This window comes from Galleria mellonella, unplaced genomic scaffold (assembly GCF_026898425.1).
Source record: "Galleria mellonella isolate WM207_F2 unplaced genomic scaffold, CSIRO_AGI_GalMel_v1 utg1267, whole genome shotgun sequence".
Lineage (NCBI taxonomy): Eukaryota > Metazoa > Arthropoda > Insecta > Lepidoptera > Pyralidae > Galleria > Galleria mellonella.
The window spans coordinates 2,481,612-2,504,609 of record NW_026441987.1 but is presented as its reverse complement, the minus strand read 5'-3'; the positions used below and the strand labels follow the sequence as shown (position 1 = coordinate 2,504,609).

Here is a 22,998-nt window from a genome sequence, read left to right as displayed (position 1 = left end):
TTTTATGTCTATCTTTGTAATGAATAAACTCAAAAACTACTTTGCCGATTTCAAAAATTTTTTTACCATTAGAAAGCTACATTCACCCTGAGTAACATAGGCTATATTTATTACTAGAAAAGATAAGGATCTTTATTAAAACTTTAGTAACGTAACTCAAGGTGTAAAAAAAAAAAGCTATAAAATATCTTTCGTCGCGTGCGCTGCGTAAACTATTGGTGATAGAACAAAAGTATGTTCTACAATATTGAAGAAAATATCAAAAACTACAAAAAACTGTACTAAACAGGGACGGGCCGCTAGTATAAGTTACATTTATGACGAATTGGCAAGCAGGTTGTCAACCGTAGCTGTGGTGTTGTTTTAAGAGGTACGCTCCTTTTTTTTTAACGTCTGGAAAATGCTTTATGCAGACCCATACACCTTGTGGGGGGTGAATGGGTACTGTGGGAATCCCCCCGTAAGGTGGGAGTGTACCCAGGTATAGGTCATTAAGTGAAATTGTAATTATTAGTTTTCTTTCCTAACAACCGGCAGGTGGAGTACTAATGTACTTGACGTACTCATAATATTCACAATATTTTAAATTTTGTATATATATATATATATATATATATATATATATATATTTATTTATTGTATTTATATTTTTGTATTGTATACTATTTTTTAGGATTTTTTTTTTAAAGTATGCTCAATCTGTTTTGCAGTAGTGACGCGGACTCGGATAATGATGACTACTTCTCTGTTTCTACACACGATTCATCCTGTAACACCAACAACAGTTTCTCCAGTTTGCCATGTCTATCGGATTCTTTGGCTGGGCTGTTCACAGATGTAGCTAACAATTTCAACATTATCCACATTAACGCCCAAAGTATTCCGGCACATTACTCTGATATGATTACTACTCTTGATCAACACAACATCCACGCTATATTAGTCTCCGAATCTTGGTTAAAACCATGCCTCTCTTCTACTTCTTATTCCCTCCCGGGGTTTCAACTTATTCGAAATGATCGAACTAGCAGTGGTGGTGGTGGTGTAGCTATTTACCTTCGTACTCAATTTACTTACTCTGTGGTCAATATATCTGCACAGCCACCTCCAAACAATGCTGGTGAACATCTTTTTATTGAAATCTCTCTCTCCCATACAAAATTACTACTCGGAGTCTACTATAGTCCTTCCATGCGCATTGATTATTTCTCGTCCTTTGAAAAAATTCTTGAAAATCTTACTCCTTCCTATAATCACACAATCATAATGGGCGATTTTAATACTTGTCTCCTAAAGAATGATACACGTGCTTCCACTCTTATTTCAACTGTAAAAGCTTGCAATTTAAATATACTCCCGTTATCTGCGACACACCATTTTCCCAATGCTACACCTTCACTTCTCGATTTAATTATAATCTCATTCCCACAAAATGTTGTGAAGCATGGTCAGTGTGCAGCGGACTCCTTTTCTTATCATGATTTGATTTATCTATCTTACAAAATTCGTCCCCCAAAAGCAAAACGCAAAACTCTTTTCCAGCGTAGTTTTGGCAGTATGAACGTGGAGGGACTGCGCAATGATGCGAAAGCAATAGATTGGACACCTGTTAGAGAGGCAATGTCCGTGGATGAACAGGTTGTACAATTTAACAAATTGATTACTCAATTATACGATGTGCATGCACCCATCAAAGCTATCAAAATTAAGCACGCACCTGCCCCATGGATTAATGATAAAATTAGGACATTGATGCATGGAAGGGATGCCGCAAAAGCTCGTTACAAGTATCGTCTCAGTGTTGAAAATAAGGCTAAGTATCTCAAACATCGGAATTGCTGCAATAGAGTGTGTAGGGATGCACAACGACGCTACATTCATGACTCGATCTCAGAGCGTGATCCCGGTAAAGTTTGGAAATTTCTCAAGTCATTAGGAGTTGGCAAGATCCATCAGGATAGCATATCTTCTAATTTTGATGTTAACTCTCTTAACCAGCACTTTTCAACATCTCCTGTTATTGATGTTAATAATAAAACTAAAACATTATCAGATCTTTCCTCGCTTCCAACTCCAGACTATTCACCATTTGTTTTTAATCAATTTACAGAGTGTGACGTTAAGAAGAGCATTATTTCTATAACGTCTGATGCAGTAGGTAGCGATTGCATCAGTCGTAAGATGATCATTCCGATTCTTGATGAAATATTGTCTATAATTTGCTTTATCCTAAACCGCTCCATTGAAACTTGTACCTTTCCAAAGTGTTGGAAAGAAGCACAAATTATCCCCATTCCAAAAAAGAACAATCCTCATTCTTTCTCTGATTTGCGACCTATCTCAATCCTATCATTCCTTTCTAAAGTGCTTGAACGCCTTATTCATACTCAATTGACAAAATTTTTTACTGAAAACAACCTATTGAACCCTTATCAGTCTGGCTACCGACCCGGTCATAGCACAGTAACAGCACTAGTCAAGATTACTGATGATATTCGATCGGGTATGGAACACGGCCAACTGACCATTCTCACGCTCCTAGATTTTAGCAATGCGTTCAATACCGTCGACTTTGATATCCTGCTGGAACTGTTACGCTCTCTTAACGTATCTCCGCCTGTAGTTGAATGGATTCGTGACTACTTGTTTGGACGCCGGCAGCGAGTACGAATAGGTGATACATATTCATCTTGGTGCGATACGTTTGCTGGCGTTCCGCAAGGTGGCGTCTTATCTCCTCTCCTTTTTTCAGTTCTTATTGACTCAATATCTGACCAACTAACTTCTCTCTACCATCTATATGCAGACGATTTACAAATTTATACTCAGGCCTCTATAGATAATTTAAAGGATGCTATCGCTTTAACAAACAAGGATCTTAAACATATAAGTGATTGGAGTAAGGCTTTTGGACTGAAAATAAATCCTTCCAAGTCTCAGGCAGTTCTAGTAGGTAGTTCTAAGTTAATACAAAAGGTCGATCATTCAACACTGGCATCTATAAATTTTGGTAATGTGGCTATCCCCTTCAGTGCATCAGTGAAAGATCTAGGTATAATTATAGATAGTTCCCTTACTTGGCGGCCACAAATAGAATCTGTCAGCAGGAAAGTTTTCGGATCTGTATGCTCACTTCGTAGACTGCGTAATTTCCTTCCTACTGCTACCAAAATTGCGCTATCCCAATCTCTTTTACTTCCAATTCTTGATTATGCCGATACTTGTTATCTGGATCTTACGGAAGACCAGCTTAACAAACTTGAGCGTCTTCAAAATGTTTTTATCAGGTTTATTTTCGGTCTTAGAAAATATGATCACATTTCCGAGTTTCGCACTAAGCTCAAGTGGCTTCCTATTCGTTTTCGCCGGAATACTCATATTCTTTCACTGCTCCACAATGCCCTTTTCAACTCTTCTTCCCCTCACTATCTGAAGGAGCGGTTTGAATTCTTGCATACCGTCAATTCTTTTAATCTTAGGTCTTCTGAGGGCCTTCAGCTGAAGATTCCGGTACATTTCTCTAATTTTTATGACAAATCATTTACGGTGCAAGCTGTACGGCTTTGGAATGCTTTACCAGTTTCCTTACGAAATATAAAATGTACGGCTGGTTTTAAAGCAAAACTGAAGAACTATTATTTGAGCAAGTTGTCATCTTCTTAATGTGTTTATATGTCTGGTTAGCATACTTATTACTTGCATACTTTTCGTGAACAGTATTTATATATTTTTATGTATTTGTGTAGGCGTTTATGTCCATGTATGTATATGTATTTGTATGTGTATGGTATGTATATGTATATATATGTATATATGTATATATATATATATATGTATGTATGTATGTGTATGTGTATGTATATATATGTATATGTGTGTGTAGGTGTATGTATATAAATATAATAATGAGTAGGGATAATATTTATATTATTATATGTATCACATCTCCCATATTTAGAACTAACAAAATTTTCCATCGTGCCTCCCACCAAACTGTTTATAATTACTCCTCTCCATCCAAAGGTTGCCTGGAAGAGATCGCTCTTAGCGACAAGGTCGCCCATTGTTTTCTCATTGTGATTATTTCTTGTAATTATTTATATTTATAATAAGTTTACTATTGTAATCTTTTGGAGGAAACAATAAAGAGTATCTATCTATCTACCCACCAAAAACCAGACGATATACCCTCGAGGTGCCATATGTCGGAGACATGGGTTCGCTTTCGCACTCACCACATCTCCGACGGCAGCGACTCGCCCCCTGATGGTAAGAGCAAGTCTTCTCTCTCAAGATAGGGTGGCTGGCGTGCTCACCCTACCACTCGGGGGATGCACCGGTATATTAGCCTATCCCCCAGGGAAGAGGTACGCTCCTACCCGTCCCTCGACTGTTAAGTTCTCTTAGTCATCTCTTACGATACGCACGGAAATGAAATAAAAAGTCATGCTACCTGGTAATTTTACCTCTGGACTACTTAGTTACTTACTCTAGTTTAAAATAAAGGTCGATTATTAAATCAATCATTTTCATATTTGAACTTTTATATTGCCTTAAATTGTATGCCCTATTATTTTTTAAGTAGAAAAACATGTACCCAATCGAAAGTTCTGGAAGTCTTTGACAACAATTTGCGAAAGTAAATAACGCATTAGTTATAATGTGTTTAGGGACAAAAGTGTTTAAGAGACTTCAAATAAAAGTATTGGGAGGTTCTTAATTTATTTGCATGTTTTTTGCGGCAGTTTTTTTTATATAACTTAGAATGGCAAACACGTTGACCTCCTCGCCTATAGACATGAGCAGTACCATAAACGTAACAGAGTATACTGTTTCGCCCATGATACCCCCCCCCCCATGCATTGCTATTCCTTAAGATTCAGGTGTGATTCCTCTGTACCCTATAAATTTACTGCCATATCCCACCCTTCATACCGAAACACAGCCATGCAAACAACAGTTTCACGGTAGAAATACGCATGGGACACAGGTGCCCAAGCAAACGACTTTTGTACAAATATTCTAGATAGCTACATATTTACGTAGACAAATCTGAACCGAATTTGATTTTTCTATTTGCAATCTATAATTTTTTTTTTTCCAAAATGGTTTATACTTAATTTTATAACGATTAAAACTTAAATATTCTATTGCAGAGATAAAAACTGTTAGATTTCGAAGCTAAATTTTCTTATTAGTTAATTGAAATTGAAATGTTATCTACTAATTATATTACGAAAGATTGCTCCCAGCAATAAGACCGCCTTACGGTACTTATACAATTGTATCGTTGTGTTTGTAAATTGTCATGTTTATTTCCTATATTGTATAATGCAAATAAAGTATACTCATTCATTCATTCATTTATACGAAATGCAATAAGAAATAAATAAATATTTTTTAGACTTTCGTGCTGTATATTTTATGCTTAATACAGGTATTATGCGATCAATTAGATTGTCATACCAGCCTTTAACTGTCCACTGCTGAACATAGCCTCTCCTCCATTAGCGGTTTTCTTTTTTTTGATAGATGTAAATGGTATGGTAACCCCGCCTGCGCTAACGGGATACGCTGGCGGAGCACCAGTGAAGGGTGATAGATGAGAATGAAAACAGGCCAGTTAGCCCATCATGATGAATTCATCAGGAATTAACCATGATAGTTTCCAGGGAGAACCGCTAGGAGGTCGACCTGGTTGGGTATATTGCTAGCAATGGGATTCTCAGTCTCTATTACTAACAATCCCTTTCCCCTCTTAACCATAAGGAGGTTTTTGCCAGTAGTTGCCACGCTAGGCAGGTGGGTTGGTAACCGCAGTTTGGCTTCCTTAGTCGTCTCTTACGATACCCACGGAAAAAGAAGAGGTGGCCTATTCTACGCTAGAACCTAAATCACGTATCATTTAGGTAAACTATGATAATTTATCTGAATTATTTCGACGTTTGATCCCGGTATAGAATGATCCACTTTGATTTACCAGAGGGAGACTTTGTACAAAAGTCGATTGCTTGGGTACCTCTATCCCATTCGTGTTTCAACCGTGAAGCAGTTGTGTTTACATGACTGTGTTTCGGTTTGAAGGGTGGGATATGACGTGAATTTACTGGGTACAGAGGAATAACACCTGAGTCCTCAGGAATGGCAATAAGTGGGGGCTATCATGGGCGAAACAGTATACTCTGTTATGTCCATGGTACTGCTCATGTCTATAGGCGACGGTTACCACTTTCCATCAGGTGGGCCGTCAGCTTGTTTGCCATTCTAAGTTGTATAAAAAAAAATCCGGCCCTTCTTTGTCCGTGGGTGGCTGAGTGGGTGGGTGAGAGGGTGAGAGGATGGTTGTATACCATAAGGAGCAACTAAAGGAACTTAATGGCGAGGGATGGGCAACAGCATCTCTTCAAAAACATCACCAAAACCTAACTACGGCTGCCAATCCGCCTGTCAGACATAGCAAGTACTAGCAAAACTCTCCAATAAGGGGAGAACTATATTAAGCAGTGGACAGTTGACGACTGAAATGATGAAGATGGTATGATTTCGACCTTTCGACTAGGATACACCGGCCATGATCACGGGTAGATCTTCTGTCTGCCTATCCGAAGCCAAGCCGGATCCAATTCCCATTTCCTATAAACCATAAACTATGCAACGCGAAGTTCTAAAAGTTAATCTTATGATTGTACACAGCCCGACCTTCTTCACCAAGGAACTGCACAGCCAACCGTGTAATCCGGCACAGTGAAGCGTACCTAACAGTGAAGTGCATAGCAGGGTACGACGGAGGGCTCACTCAGCACTTCACACTGGACGCTCTCAGTGACACCGGCAGGGTTCTGGTCAACACCACCGCTGGACAATTGGGTAAGAGCTTGAGAACTGAACTGTATGCAGTGAAATAGAATAGTGCGGTATGGAGTGATATGAATTTTAATAAATAAATAAATAAAAATAAATGAGTAATTTTTAATTTACTTTTTTTATCTTACTAGCTGACCCGGCGTCCCTAATAGCAGAATAAGTATGAAAAAACTAAAAAATCGATTGTTAGGCGGTATGAAGTTCGCGAGGTCAGCTAGTTTCTTACATAATTTTTTTTTTTATACAACTTAGAAATGGTTGATGGAAAGTGGTAACTATCGCCTATAGACATGAGCAGTACCATGGACATAACAGAGTATACTGTTTCGCCCATGATACCCCCCATGCGTTGCCATTCCTGAGGACTCAGGTGTTATTCCTCTGTACCCTGTAAATTCACGCCATATCCCACCCTTCAAACCGAAACACAGCCATGCAAACACATCTACTTTACGGTTGAAACACGAATGGGACAGAGGTACCCAAGCAAACGACTTTTGTACAAAGTCTCCCACTTTTGTTATTATTGTTATTATTTCTCATTAATTTAAGTGTGATTGAGTATACAATAAATACTTAAACAGCTTTGTAAATTTTTATATTTATTTATAACATTAATAGGATAGTAGGATTACAACTGTAACAAACAATTTTATTTGTAACAGATCTAATTGTATGGCTGAACATAAGCTGGTCAGATTTGGAGTCATTAACAGAAGAGGAGGTTCTGGCTGTGACGGCGCGTAACAGCAAAGGTGCCTCCGAGCCTGTCCTGTTACGAGATCTGGTCTTCAGAGACGCAGCCAAGAGAACTGGTGAGTGAACATGACTAGCTAAAAGGTTTCCAATGTATTCAGGGTTCATGTGTATGTATAGGTCCTACTTAGGGTTAAAGAAAAGACAGAGAATTATAAGAACTATTGAGGTCAGAAGGAAGAAAATGTTAGGACACTTGATACGACACGACGAATTTATGAACATTATAATAGAAGGTGAGATAGAAGGAAGAAGAAGAAGGGAGAGACCAAGACATAGTTACATCAGGCAGATCAAGGAAGAAGTTGGTGTCGTGTCGTATCAAGAGGTGAAGAGACTCGCTGAAAATCGTAGTGAGTGGCAAGACCTCCATCGAAAAGAGGACAAGGCATCTAGACAAGTGGCAAGCGAATTCGTCGATGGAATCGACATCGCTAGCGAGTCCGTGAGTTAGAATGAGTCGCCCGGTGTTGCTATCTCATTCTATCTCACGGACTCGCTGGCGATGTCGATTCCATCGACGAATTCGCTTGCCACTTGTCTAGAGGCCCAGCTCTTAAATAGGATAGATAGATGGATGATGGATGTATGTATATGTGAGTTTATTTAACCGACTTCAAAAAGAAAGTTCTCAATTCGGTTGTATTTTTTTTTAGGATTTGTTATCTCATAACTTCGTTTATTCTAAACCGATTTAGAAAATAACTTACTCGTCTAAAAGGATATATGATTGGATATCAGATTTAGATGCACTTCATATTGATACCTAGAATTTAAAAAAAATAAATTTGTTACTTAAAAGTAATTGGTTTTGTCATATTACGTCAGTTTATTAAATCTGGTCAGTCAGTTTATAATATGATATTAAGAAATAATAATAGAAAGGCTTTTTTTTTTGATGCGTGAAAATGTTATGGTAACCCCGCCTGCGCTAACGGGATACGCTGATGGGCCACCAGTGAGGCATGATAGATGACGATGAAGCAGACTAGTTGGCCCATCGTGACGAATTCAACAATAAACCAATCAAGATGGTTTCCAGGGGGAACCGCGTGGAGGTCGACCTGATAGAGTTTATTGCTAGCAATGGGATTGTCAATCCCCATTGGTAGCAACCCCTTCTCCCCCTAATAGTAAGGTTTGGATGTATGGAGTATCAATGGAAATCTTACATCACCCCAAATGACAGTTGCTATAATATGTATTAATTTTTTTTTATCGGTTAAGGCGCTATAAGATAACAAACAATCATACTTTCACATTTATATCATTAAGTAATAATCGTAAAAAAAAAAGAAATCGTGGTGTCTACTAAAATTGTTAATTTGAAAGTTTGTTTATTTATTAGCTCTTAGCGTTTTAACGGCTCTACCAATCGTCGTGAAACACTATACACAACTATGTAGGATGAAAAAGGACATAGGTTACCTTTCACTCCAATCAAAGGACATATGCTGGTCACGCGGACGAAGTCGCAGGTGGAAGCTAGTTCATCATCATCATCATTTCAGCCGTTAACTGTCCACTGCTGAACATAGGCCTCCCGCAGTTTCGGTAGTTGCCATGTTTAGCAAGCGAATTGGCAACCGCAGTTACACTTTTAAAGATGTTTTAAGAGGGACGCCGCTGCTCATCCCTATACCATTTACTTCCCTTAGTCGCTTACCTTCCCTTAGTCTTACGACACCCACAGGAAAGGAAGGGGTGGCCTATTTTACGCCGGGACCACTCGGTCAGTTTATAATATTAAGAAATAAACGGTATTTTATAATTTTAGCAAATAAATATTGTGGTATTTGTTAAAATTCGAATAGAACGCACAAGTGAAGCGAGCAGCAATTTCCCCGCGGCCGCTGCACTAGCCGCGCTAGCAGCGCTGCTCACGGCCGTCGGCGCCATAATTGCACTGGTATTACGCAGGTAATAATTATTGCCACAGGTAATATTATATTATACATTATTACTACTAACGGTGCTGTAAAAACTGTATAATATAAAAAAAAAATATCTTAGACTATGTAAGTAGAGCATCTTCACACAGATGCATCGACAAAAACAGATCAACTTTTTTATCCGTGTTTTTTTTTATACAACTTAGAATGGCAAATAGGCTAACGGCCCACCTGATGGAAAGTGGTAACCGTCGCCTATAGATATGAACTGTACCGTGGACATAACAGAGTATACTGTTTCGCCCATGATACCCCTCATGCGTTGCCATTCCTGAGGACTCAGGTGTTATTCCTCTGTACCCTATAAATTCACGCCATATCCCATCTTTCAAACCGAAACACAGCCATGCAAACACAACTGCTTCACGGTTGAAACACGAATGGGACAGAGGTACCCAAGTAATCGACTTTTGTACAAAATTGATTGCTTGGGTACCTCTGTCTTGTTTTGTATATTTTTGTATATAAGACCTGTATTACAAAAGTAGTAGTTTTCAATGCAAATTAAAAAAACGTCCTGACTCCGTACCATACTCATACCTTACAGCCTAAATGGTCGCGTACAACGCGGTTTCAGAGATGCTTTCTCCCACGAACACTCAGGTTATGGAATGAGCTCCCTGCCGAGGTTTTCCCGAGAGACTACAGCATGGGGTTCTTCAAAAGGGGGGTAAAGAGGTTTCTTCAGGGTCGGCAACGCGCGCATAATACCTCTGGTATTGCAGGCGTTCATAGGCTACGGTAACCGCTTACCATCAGGTGGGCCGTATGCTTGTTTGCCACCTCAGTGGTATAAAAAAAAAATTATTTAATTTACGAAACAGACGCAGCGACAACGCAGCGAACAGCAAGCGACCATCGCAGAGCGTGGTACAAGTCGACGCTCAAGGTCGGAGGTACCTGATAGCGTATCCAGCGCCAGCAGACAAGTTGGAGACCAAACCTGATATTTTGAATCCTAAGTCTGGTACGTAAGGTTTCTATTTGTTTGTACTTTAATTACTCTTGCAGTTATAAGCTCGAAAATGCAGTGAAAAATTTAAATCATTAGTGTATCAAGAAACATCGTTACTAATATTACAAATTTCAGCGTGAATCTGTTTGTCTGTTACCTTATAACACCTTAACCGGTTTACCAATCACTATGACATTTGGTATGCACGTATTGTATGGGATGGAAAAGGGTATAGGCTACTTTTTATTTCGAAACATATCCCGGTCACGCGAACGAAGCCGCAAGCAATAGCTAGTGCTAAATAAATAGTAAATTGAATAAATAAAGGAAAAGTTAGCAACTGTTTATTTCTTTAATTTTTTTCCAATTCTGAACATTTCATAATATTAGTATCAAGTCCACGTCACTACAAACAAAAAAAAATGTCCATAAAGAATCTATGCAACCAATTCATTGAATTTGAAAATTTTACGCTACAAAGTAGCTAGGCATTTTATGATACCTATCAATATTTCGGGTTGATTGTAGTATTATAAATAGTTGTTATAACATTAATATTCATAATCTTGTTGAATATTCATTTATATTGTGTTTATATTTCTGGGTGGTTGCATAGAATGATTTTCCAGTATCTACAATAACAGGGCAGTGCCGTCTCTTAAAACAATGATTACTTACTCTGTTTTAATTTTTTTTTATACAACTTAGAATGACAAAAAAGCTGACGGCCCTTCTGATGGAAAGTGGTATTTGTCATATAAAAACATCATTATATCAGTCGTTATTCGTCCACGGCTGAACCTAGATATCCCCCATAGACTGCTATAAAGTATGGGGGCGTTCCTTATAGCAGTAACCATTGCGGAGATTTAGTCAGTAGTTGCCACTCTTGACAACAGCAGCTTGCTTTTTGGTCATATTCTAAAAGGAACGCTGCTGCCTATCCCTCCACCGTTAAATCTCTTTTTAAATTTTATATTATATTAATTTAAATTTATTGCATTCATACAGACAATGAACCCCCCCGTGTGGTGTTAGAATCGAGTGACAGCAAGAACTATACCATCAGGGAGGCGGGAAAGGAAGCACACAAATCGGCATACAGCCCGCCGCCGACCGACGATGAAATGGTATGTTGTCTATGGTCATACAAATGGAACATTATTTTGTCTAAGATGACTTTTTACACAGGAACAGTTTTACATAAAAGAAAAAAAAAAAGAAAGAAAACTATATGGATTTCTAAAAACTATCTCCATAACATTGTGGTCCACAAACAAAAAACAAAAAAAAATCGACTTCAACTGTAGTTTTGTGGTCCTGCTATGACCACGTGGTGCAATCTACGTCGAAATGTCGGTTATAAAGAAGCAAATATGTAAATACAATTTAAAAGTTTAAAAGCGTTGCCATTCCTGAGGACTCAGATGTTATTCCTCTGTACCCTGTAAATCCATGCCATATCCCACCCTTCGAACCGAAACACAGCCATGCAAACACAACTGCTTCACGGTTGAAACACGAATGTGACAGAGGTACCCAAGCAAACGACTTTTGTACAAAGTCTCCCTCTGGTAAAAAAATAATGCCTGGTTCAGTAAAATATCAAATCATCAATTTGATTCATACTTACATATATAAGCTAATACTTTAGTTTATATAGATAAAAAAGTCTCCATACAAACGCTTTAAGAAAAACGTGTCAGCTTTTTCATACAATTTTGTATGATAAATAGTTATGAGTGATTCGTTTATAACTCCTATATTTATTTTGTCTTATAATTTCTGCATCTTTTTAATGCGTAAATACTCGTTTTATTTATTAAATAATTAAATATATATACGCCAAGATACATTATGTGCGTAAGTATATAGAACACTGATAAGAAAACGAAGTAGCTAATTGGACAATTAGCTGACAAAAATTCGACCCGTTTTTGAGACTCGATGCTCTATCTACGTAATCTAAGGTTAATACGTATTCAACGCAGCATATCGTTACAATTCATACAACGATTTTCCGTAACGACATAACAAACAAACAGATATCAGTTTCGACCCTTATTCTATTATAATACAGATAACATCCCGCCTAGTTTCCACCATGCAACACATGTATCCATGGGATACCTACACCATGATATACAAAATCATATAGAGAACAGAGTTAACTATTAACAGGGTAAGAAAACAGTAGGCACGCACGCGAATCAGGGAAAATCTTTATGTAATCATTTCAAATATGGATATACACTAGGGTTGCCAACTGCCCTGTTTTTCCAGGAGATAGAATGAGCTCCCTGTCGAGGTTTTTCCAAATGACTACAGCATGGGGTTCTTCAGAAAAGGGGTAAAAAGGTTTCTTCAAAGCCGACAACGCGGACGTAAAAAACTTTTTTTTTTATACAACATAGAATGACAAACAAGCTGACGGCCCACCTGATGGAAAGTGGTAACCGTCGCCTATAGACATGAGCAGTACCATGGACATAACAGAGTATACTGTTTCGCCCACGATACCCTCCACGCGTTGCCGTTCCTGAGGACTACCACATTGCTAGCAATATAGCCTATTAGGCCGACCTCCACGCAGTTTCCTCTGGAAACCATCGTGGTTAGTAATCGTCGAAGTCATCATTATGAGCCAATTGCTGCTTAATCCTCACCTATCACCCCTCACTGGTGCCCCGATAGCGCAGACAGATTCACTATTTCATTTTCACTCTTTAAAAAAAAATATCAAATCATTTTTTAAATTTGAGACTGGCAACCCTAATATAGACGAAACATTCACGTAAGGAACAGCAAAAACTGTTACGATGACTCGCAAAATAAATATTTTGATACGCGAAATCCGTAGGACGATTATAAGGTAGAGAATATAATAAAAATAATAATCCGTAACTACTAATAATAATGATTATTTTTTTTTTTACAACACAGGGGGCAAACGAGCATGCGGCTCACCTGATGGTAAGTGACTACCGCCGCCCATGATCACCCGCAACACCAGCGGCATTGCAGGTGTGCTGCCGGCCTTTTAAAAAGAAATATACTCTTTTCTTGAAGGTTATGTTGTCGTATCGGTTCGGAAATACTGCTGCTGGAAGTTGATTCCAAAGAGTGGTTGTGCGTGGAAGAAAGTGCCTTGTAAAACGCACGGTGGAAGACCGCCACTCGTCCAGATGATGGGGATGAAACTTTAGTTTTTTTTAGATTATTTACTTCATTCTCGGCTAATTTTCCGGTTTTCTCGGACAACCCGTCCCAAAAACCTTTGGAAAAAAGAAAGCTGAGATTCCAACCCCTTTTATTGCGTGTGTGTATGCAAATATGCATACACATGTATATTACTACATATATAATTATTATTTACATTGAATTGCTTATTTCTCAGCTTTTAGCGCTGGTAATACACACTTACGGGTACGTGACCAAGTAAGTGCAGTGTGTATGTTTGAATGGAAGGTTATGTATGTGTATGTCGGGTGGCTACTTCATCCTCATCTATATCTAAGAATGTTTTATCTATTCTGCAAGTATTTAATATAACAGCCTTTTGTAGGGAGATGTAGAGATTTTTTCGTAGACCTATTTGTTTTAGACTATGGTGTAAATGGTTGGGAATGACACCTGTAGATGAAAGGACTATCGGTACTATGTAAACTTTTTCCTGTTTCCAGATTCTTGTGATTTCATCTTTAAGTTCAGCGTATTTATATTAATTATTATTATTTCTATCACAATGGCGTTATATATTTTTTTACTTATATTAAATTATTTACACATCACTACATAGTATAAAACAAAGTAGCTGTCGCTGTCTGTCCGTCTCTATATATGCCTAAATCTTTAAAACTACGCAACGGATTTTGAAGCGGTTTTTTTAATAGATAGAGTGATTCAAGAGGAAGGTTTATATGTACTCGTATAATATAGTAGGGAGACTTTGTACAAAAGTCGATTGCTTGGGTACCTTTGGGTACCTCTGTCCCATTCTTGTTTCTACCGTGAAGCAGTTGTGTTTGCATGGCTGTGTTTCGATTTGAAGGGTGGGATATGGCGTGAATTTACAGGATACAGCGGAATAACACCTGAGTCCTCAGGAATAGCAACGCATGGAGCGTATCTTGGGCGAAACAGTATACTCTGTTATGTCCATGGTACTGCTCATGTCTATAGGCGACGGTTACCACTTTTCATCAGGTGGGCCGTCAGCTTTTTTGTCATTCTAAGTTGATTAAAAAATTTTTTAAGTTTTTATCTAAATTTAGGTATAGGTCTACATTTAAATTTAAGTTCAAATTCAGATCCAGGTTCAGACCTAAATATATGTCTATATTTAAGCCTAGATTCATGTCCTAGGTCTAGATATTACTCTAGAGTCACTCAAAGTAATAATTACATGTTTTTTTTTGATGGGTGAAAATGGAATGGTAACCCCGCCTGCGCTAACGGGATACGCCGGCGGAGTACCAGTGAAGGGTGATAGATGAGAATGAAAACAGGAGGTACCAAGTGACCGAGGTTAACAGGAAGATGTTCGCTGCTTCTGTGTCGCTTCGAAGACTTAGAAACTTTCTCCCTACAGCCACTAAAATTTCCCTAGCTCAATCCCTCCTACTCCCAATCCTTGACTATGCAGACGTCGCTTATCCAGATCTAAATATTGATATGCTAAATAAATTAGAACGACTTCAAAACCTCTGCATACGATTTGTTTTTGGTCTGCGCAAATTTGATCATGTATCGCACTATCGCTCTTAGCTTAAATGGCTTCCCATACGCCGGCGAAGAGATTTACATACCCTCTCTTTGTTACATAATATTCTTTTTAACCCTGGTGCACCTGCCTATCTTAAAGAACGTTTTAAAATCATCTCCTCTACCCATACTTTAACATTACGTTCTTCCGAAAACCTTTCCCTTATGACTCCTTCTCATTCCACTGAATTTTATCACATATTCCTTCACTGTTTCTAGCATTAGGTTATGGAATTCATTGCCTGTTGTTATTAGAAGTACAAAATCCATTGATGCTTTCAAACGACAAGTGAAAGATTATCTTTTCTCTATCTGATTTTTTCTTCATTTAAAAAATTGGCATTCTTTATTTATGTATTTATATAATTATTTATTTTATGATAGTTTGTTTTCCTTGTACATAATTATTACTAGGATACATATTAATATAATTATTAATATGTATCCTAGTATTGGGTACATATTTAACATATATGCATGGGATTATATAATTTTGTTTGATTGATATGTATGTGTATGTGATTGTGTATATATGTGTATATATATGTATATAGTTTATATATATTTTTAATCTGCAAAAGATGCTTTTTTAATTATAAAGCCCTATTATACCTACTTGTACAACAATTAGTCCATTACCTTAAGGTTGTCTTGAAAAGATTGCTCTCAGCAATAAGACTGCCTTACTGTACTTATACAATTGTATCGTTGTGTTTGTAAATTGTCTTGTTTATTTCCTATATTGTATAATGCAAATAAAGTATACTCATTCATTCATTCATTCAAAACAGGCCAGTTAGCCCATCATGAATTCATCAGGAATTAACCATGATAGTTTCCAGGGGGAACCGCGAGGAGGTCGACCTGGTTGGGTATATTGCTAGCAATGGGATTCTCAGTCTCCATTACTAACAATCCTTTTACCCCCAATAGTTACATGTTAACCAACCACCAACTTTCAACCGTTCATTTTATTTTACCCCCTAATTGTCGTAAAACAATCTCGATTATTTAATGGGAGGGATGGATGTCAACCTACCATTTCTCATCAGTTTTTATCCATGTCTCAGCAATAATCATAATGTTTCCATTGTTGTGAATTACGTTTTATAGTGAACTCTCTTTTTTAATATTAGGACATAACAGGGTTCGCATCGTAAAAACAAGTTATGGCATAATAAAATGGGGACAAGTTGTTAGATACAGGAGCTTGTGTATACACATTTATATATAGCTAGCTACTTACCCCGACTTTGCACGGTACTTTATTTTGATGTATCCCTTAAGGGTAGCCATTAACATCAATTTTTGGCGACTGGATAAAACAAAAACATTGACTTTATCTTGTTACATAAAAGATAGATAGATAGATAGATAGATAATTTATTTGCATTACTTAAAGCAAAACAGACATATATAGACATATACAAGAAGCGAGATAAAACAAATACATAACAAAAAAAATACATAAAAGAGAAACATATTTTTTTTCCTTTCGTGTATGTGCTATAACTCAGTTAAACACAAAGTGATCATAACTCAGCCTATTCCTTTACCCTCAAAAAAGCAAAACACTGATATTCTTATTATTAAATAGTTTTTTTTGTTTTTTTTTTATACAACATAGAATTGTTTTTTGTACAACATAGATGTGTTTCGGTTTGTAGGGTGGGATATGGCGTGAATTTACAGGATACAGAGGAATAACACCTGAGTCCTCAGGAATGGCAACGCATGGTGGGTATCATGGGCGAAACAGTATGTATGTGTACTGTTATGTCCATGGTACTGCTCATGTCTATAGGCGACGGTTACCACTTTCCATCAGGTGGGCCGTCAGCTTGTTTGCCATTCTAAGTTGTATAAAAAAAAAAAATAGACGGTTACTTCTTAACTTTCTATCACTGGTGCTACTTCCATACAATAAATTAAAGTGTAAGTGAATAAATAAATAAATATTTTTACTGTATAACAGACTTAAACATTGTCTATTCCAGATGCCGCAAAGATAGCAAAGGGAGGGAACGCACAGTGCCGTGTAAATATAACGAACGCTAATTGTAAATCCAAAGAATGCCAACAATATTGTTTGTAAGGTAATATAATGAATCTTCCATATCAATTTATTATAATATTTATGATTATCTCAATAAGGCCCTTTTTACAACTGTACGCCACGTTTCGCGTCTCTATTATGGCATTATTTTGTATTAATTTCCAAATTTGTTACGGAATTAAATGTATTCGTACCCGTTCGCCTTAATGATATAATCTAAATGAAAGGTTTATGTTTACATATATATGTATATGTACATGATATTTTAATGTAAATTGTGATTAATAAATAAACGTTGATTCTGAAATGAAAATATATGGATTTTATTTCTAGTATAGATACATTCATAATATAAATAAATTAGTACTAATACAGAGGAGTCACTGTCACAAGGAGTCTGCAACATGATGACGATGATGATTTTATATTTTATGATGAAAACGGAATGGCTTCTTAACCTGTGCTTACGGAATACGCTGGCGGGGCACCAGTGAAGGGTGATAGATGAGAATAAAAAGGCAGGTCTATTAGCCTATCGTGATGAATACACCTGGAATTCAGCACGATGATTTCAAAGAGGAACCACGTGGAGGTCGACCTGCTTGGGTATATTGCTAACAATAGAGCCCCTAGTCTCCATTACTAATAATCCCTTCCCCCCCCCCTATAATATTTTTTTAATGGATGATAATGGAATGGTAACCCCACCAGCGCTATCGGTATTGACCGGAGGGGCACCAGTGAAGGATGATAAGTGAGGATGAAGCATGTCAGTTAGCCCATCGTGACGAATTCCACAAGAATTGTTCACGATGGCTTCCAGGGGGAACCACGTAATGAGTATTACTAAAACTTTAAAGCGGTTGCCAATATATATATATATATATATATATATATATATATATATATATATATATATATATATATATATATATATATATATATATATTACATGTATTACATCTCTATATTTAGAAATAATAGGATCTTCATCGTGCCTCCGATCAAACAGTTTATAATTACTCCTCTTCATCCAAAGGTTGCCTGCAAGAGATCGCTTTTAGCGACAAGGTCGCCCATTGTTTTCTCATTGTGATTATTTCTTGTAATTGTTTATATCTAGAATAAGTTTACTATTGTAATCTTTTGGAGGAAATAATAAATAATAAAGTTAAATAAATATAAGTTTATGGGTACAATATTGATTATTTAGTTAGTTACACGTCTGACGCGTACAAGATTGTAATATCGCCGCTGGGCACACGGCCTTGTACATTACAATCGTACTCTGACACCTTAATATATAGAAGCCATTTGTTGTACCTATGATATATAGGTATACTATATGTTGCGAGAAAATGAGGATACTTTTTTATGGAATGATAATTGTAGCCCCGCTTGCGATATCTATATACGTTGGCAGGGCTCCAGTGAAATAGGTAAAGAGGAAATCAGATCACTTGGTACATCGTGATGAATTCATCAATAATTAACCATGATGGTTTCCAGGGATACCGCGTGGAGGTCGACCTGATAGGGTATATTGCTAACAACGGGGCTGTTAAACCGCACTACTAATAATCCCTGTTTAATAATCATTCACTCTGACTCGTTCATTTGAGCCCTCTCGCTCCCGCCACACAGCACGTATAACATGTCGTCTCTTTATATATAGTTTTAAAATAATAAATATTCAATAATACCAAGTGCCTTTGGACTTTACATCCACTATAACCTGCATACCATAGTAAGGTATATAAATAGTATACAATCCCTTTCCCCCTAACGAGGTCTGCAGGATGTGAGGTTCCTTTCAAAGAAAAAGCTGATCTTTTGATTTCCTTAACAAGCTTACAGCCCACCTGATGGAAAGTGGTAACCATCGCCTATAGACTTTAGTCTTAAAATATCATGAGGTACCTAAATACCCAATACAAACTGATGTAAACTGAATACAATCATTCGTATTGTGTAGGGATCGAATCCACAACCAACGGAAAGCAATGTAAATAGTACCAACACTCTCTTTACATTAAAAGAGGTATGACGTAAAGATAAATTAAATGAACATACAAATCCATACCAATTCGCTAGTCAAATATAAATTTGTGCGGCGGTAAGTAGGCCGATTGAATTCGGCATCGAGTAAACCCACGATTTATGGCGAAAATCGAATAATTGATTGTATCGATACATAGGGGATTGAATAAATCATTTCGGAACACCGACACGTTCGAGCAAGCGTTAATTTGGTGTAATCTGTGGGTGTTAATAAAAAGAAAAAAAAAGAAAAAATATTTGTCATAGAGATTACAGAGGTGTCGAAAAATTGGCGGGAAATCTTGTTGCTAGGACTTTTTTTTTTTAATAGAAAGACAAGACTCAGTACGATTAGATAATAGTTTGATTTATGAGCATTGTTCAACTAGCGGCTAATTATTTAGTTATTTAGGTAAATATAATTATTGATATAACTAGATTTCTCTATATACGTATATTTAGAAGGTATTTACAATAAAAAATAAAATAAAAAAATAGAAATTATATAATGCGTGAAACGAGAGATCGAGTTAGGGAAGATAACATGGAAAATGTATATAAAAAGAAACGGCGCTGTCATATTTATGTCTATATCTAGTCTGAAAGAAAGGCGAGAAATAACTTTGCACAATTTAATTAACTTACTTGATGGAAAAGGAATGATGTTTACAACTGATGATGAGTTTGTTATGAGTTCTTTTTTAAAAAACGGAATGTGACAAACAAACTAATAAAAAATAGGCAACCGTTGCTTTTAAACGTAATAAAAAAAACACAACCGCGCAAAAACAACTGTCAAAATTGATGACAGAAATATGACTTCGACGATATACGATAGAAACAAAATTTCTAACAGTTACTGCTTTTTTTATTGGGTGAAAATGGAGTGGTAACCCTGACTGCGCTAACGGTATACGCTGACGGGGCACCAGTGAGGGGTGATAGGTGACGATGAAAGCAGGTCAGTTAGCCCATCGTGAAAAATTGCACTAGAACTAAACCCCGATGGTTTTTTGGGAGAACCACGTGGAGGTGGACTTGATAGGGTATATTGCTAGCAATGGGGCAGTTAGACCCCATTACTAACAATCCCCTTCCCACAATTACTACTTTAGCATCCATTAGTCTTATTAAGACCGCTCGTGTTATTTCTTCTCAAATATCTCCCATGTAAGATAAAATATAAAGATATAGAAGTGCAAACTGCACGAATCCATTTGTTGCCACAAACTGTATATCTATCAATACTATACACACACACACACACACACACACACACACACACACACTGCATCAAAGTTTCACAGAGAAATGAGAATAAATATTCAACCTGTCTATATGAGATTGCACGCTGTAGTGCGCAAACAGACCTAACGCTTCCCTCCCGTTAAGTATTATAGCATTTCAAACCGACTTCGAATATAAATTCTCGATTGGTCTAGTTTTTCAATAAATGAACTTCAAACTTTAAATTAACTATTCACCTTTACATGAATTAATATTTTCATAGAAGATGGAAAACAAACTTTAAATCCATCTGATAGTGAACTTGTGGGCGTCGCAGTGTATTCTGTGACGTCCATATTGCTTTTCATATCTATAGTTCGTATTTTTTTGCCAGAAACATAGATAATTTTACATCAAGTTGACTGTTAGCTAGTTTCCCATTCGACGTTACGTAAAAAAGCCGCTGAAAACATTTGGTACTTAGTAATACATTACAGAACTATGTCGTTCACCAGAGAGGAGATTGTTAGTAATGGGGACTTTAATCCCCATTACTATCTGTATGCCCAGTCAGATCGATGCCCAGATGATCGCGCCCCGCCAGCGTGTACCGATAGCGCAGGCGAGGTTACCATTCCATTATCATCCATTAAGAACTATAATGCTCACCCTTTTTGCCCTTAATAGATAAGATATCTAACTAATTAACACGTCATTAATCACCATTTCAATAGTTGCATGATCCCGTATGCGGTCGACCTGATACGGCCGTCCGTCCGCCAACCAGCCATCAAAGAGCAATTGTGATAAATCGTAGACGCAGATAACCGAAATGTTACGAGGTAATAGGCATTTAACGCGCAATTTTATTATATTTTATTTTACAGATTATGTTGTTAACACACTATATAAATACAATAGTTTATAGCACAGGCTTAAAAAAACAACAAGTAATGGCTAAGAAGCTGGTTTTTATTGCTAGGACTTTCAGAAAATTACACTAAAAACTTTATTATTTATTGTTAACACTTTTGAATGAAAATATTGTTTGTATATTAACAAGGGATCTCACTGGACGCTGAGAACTAAAGAAGCATGTGCCCCAACTAGGCTAATGACCAAAAAGTGTTTGCAGATTTTGTCACAGTAAGGAAGAAACGCCGCAGCACTTAATTTGTGGCTGTAGCCCACTCATATATAAACGATATATCTCGTTTGGAAAACACACTCTGTATCATGAGAAGATAAAAAAACATTGCTATAAACATACATCTTAAAATTTCTATCATTGATAGGAATTAACAGAGAACTTTAAAAGAAGAGCTAGCACAGAAGATCACAGAAATGTTACAATGTCACATTATACAACTTAGAATGGCAAACAAGCTGACGGCCCACCTGATGGAAAGTGGTAACCGTCGCCTACAAATCGATACAAATCAGGGAAAATCTTTATGTAATCATCCCTTCAAATATGGATATACACTAGGGTTGCCAACTGCCCTGTTTTCCCAGGAGATAGAATGAGCTCCCTGTCGAGGTTTTTTCAAATGACTACAGCATGGGGTTCTTCAAAAAAGGGATAAAAAGGTTTCTTCAAAGCCGACAACGCGGGCGTAATTTTTTTTTTTTATACAACATAGAATGGCAAACAAGCTGACGGCGCACCTGATGGAAAATGGTAACCGTCGCCTATAGACATGAGCAGTACCATGGTCATAACATAGTATACTGTTGCGCCCATGATACCCCCCATGCGTTGCCATTCCTGAGGACTCAGGTGTTATTCCTCTGTACCCTGTAAATTCACGCCATATCCCACCCTTCAAACCGAAACACAGCCATGTAAACACAACTGCTTTACGGTTGAAACACGAATGGGACAGAGGTACCTAAGCAAGCGACTTTTGTACAAAGTCTCCCTCTGGGTTTTCTGCCCTAAAAAGCCTGTCTCTCAATAATAACAGCCTCGGCTTCGTCCGCTTGATCAGGATGAAAGAATCTGTATTTTTTTATAGCAAATACAAGGAATAAAGATATTAAATTACATAAAATTCAAAAATTCAAAATTCAAAATTCAAAAATCATTTATTCATGTAGGACATTTTAGCCGCTTATGAACGTCAAATTTTTACATTATAATTTTATATTTTCCCTACCGTCCAGTTCGGTATATAGATCCAATTGAGAAGAACTGGCAAGAAACTCAATTGAATTACTTTTTTTTTTTTTTAAAGCCATTATTATTACTTATGTGAGGGTATTAACATCTGATTGAGCTATAACCGATCATAAGTTTCCTCTTTTCAACCGAATTCAAAAGAGAGAATTTCTCGATTCAGATGTATTTTTTTTTTTGTTTGTTATCTCACTCGCTCGCTCAC

The 22,998-nt window shown here is 37.1% G+C and overlaps 1 protein-coding gene across 2 annotated transcripts in view; it reads left to right on the top strand.

Annotated features, from left to right (window-relative positions):
• The window catches only part of LOC116413785 (hemicentin-2-like), a 194,714-nt gene extending 177,076 nt beyond the window's left edge, over positions 1-17,638 (top strand). For both annotated transcript variants that reach the window (XM_052900803.1, XM_052900808.1), the window contains exons 13-18: positions 6,694-6,867; positions 7,530-7,679; positions 9,435-9,540; positions 10,397-10,539; positions 11,539-11,657; positions 17,289-17,638. In XM_052900803.1, the coding sequence (XP_052756763.1) occupies positions 6,694-6,867; positions 7,530-7,679; positions 9,435-9,540; positions 10,397-10,539; positions 11,539-11,657; positions 17,289-17,303 (707 nt within the window). In that variant the 3' untranslated portion in view covers positions 17,304-17,638. The remainder of the gene's footprint in view (positions 1-6,693; positions 6,868-7,529; positions 7,680-9,434; positions 9,541-10,396; positions 10,540-11,538; positions 11,658-17,288) is intronic.
• The last annotated feature ends 5,360 nt before the right edge of the window (positions 17,639-22,998 follow it).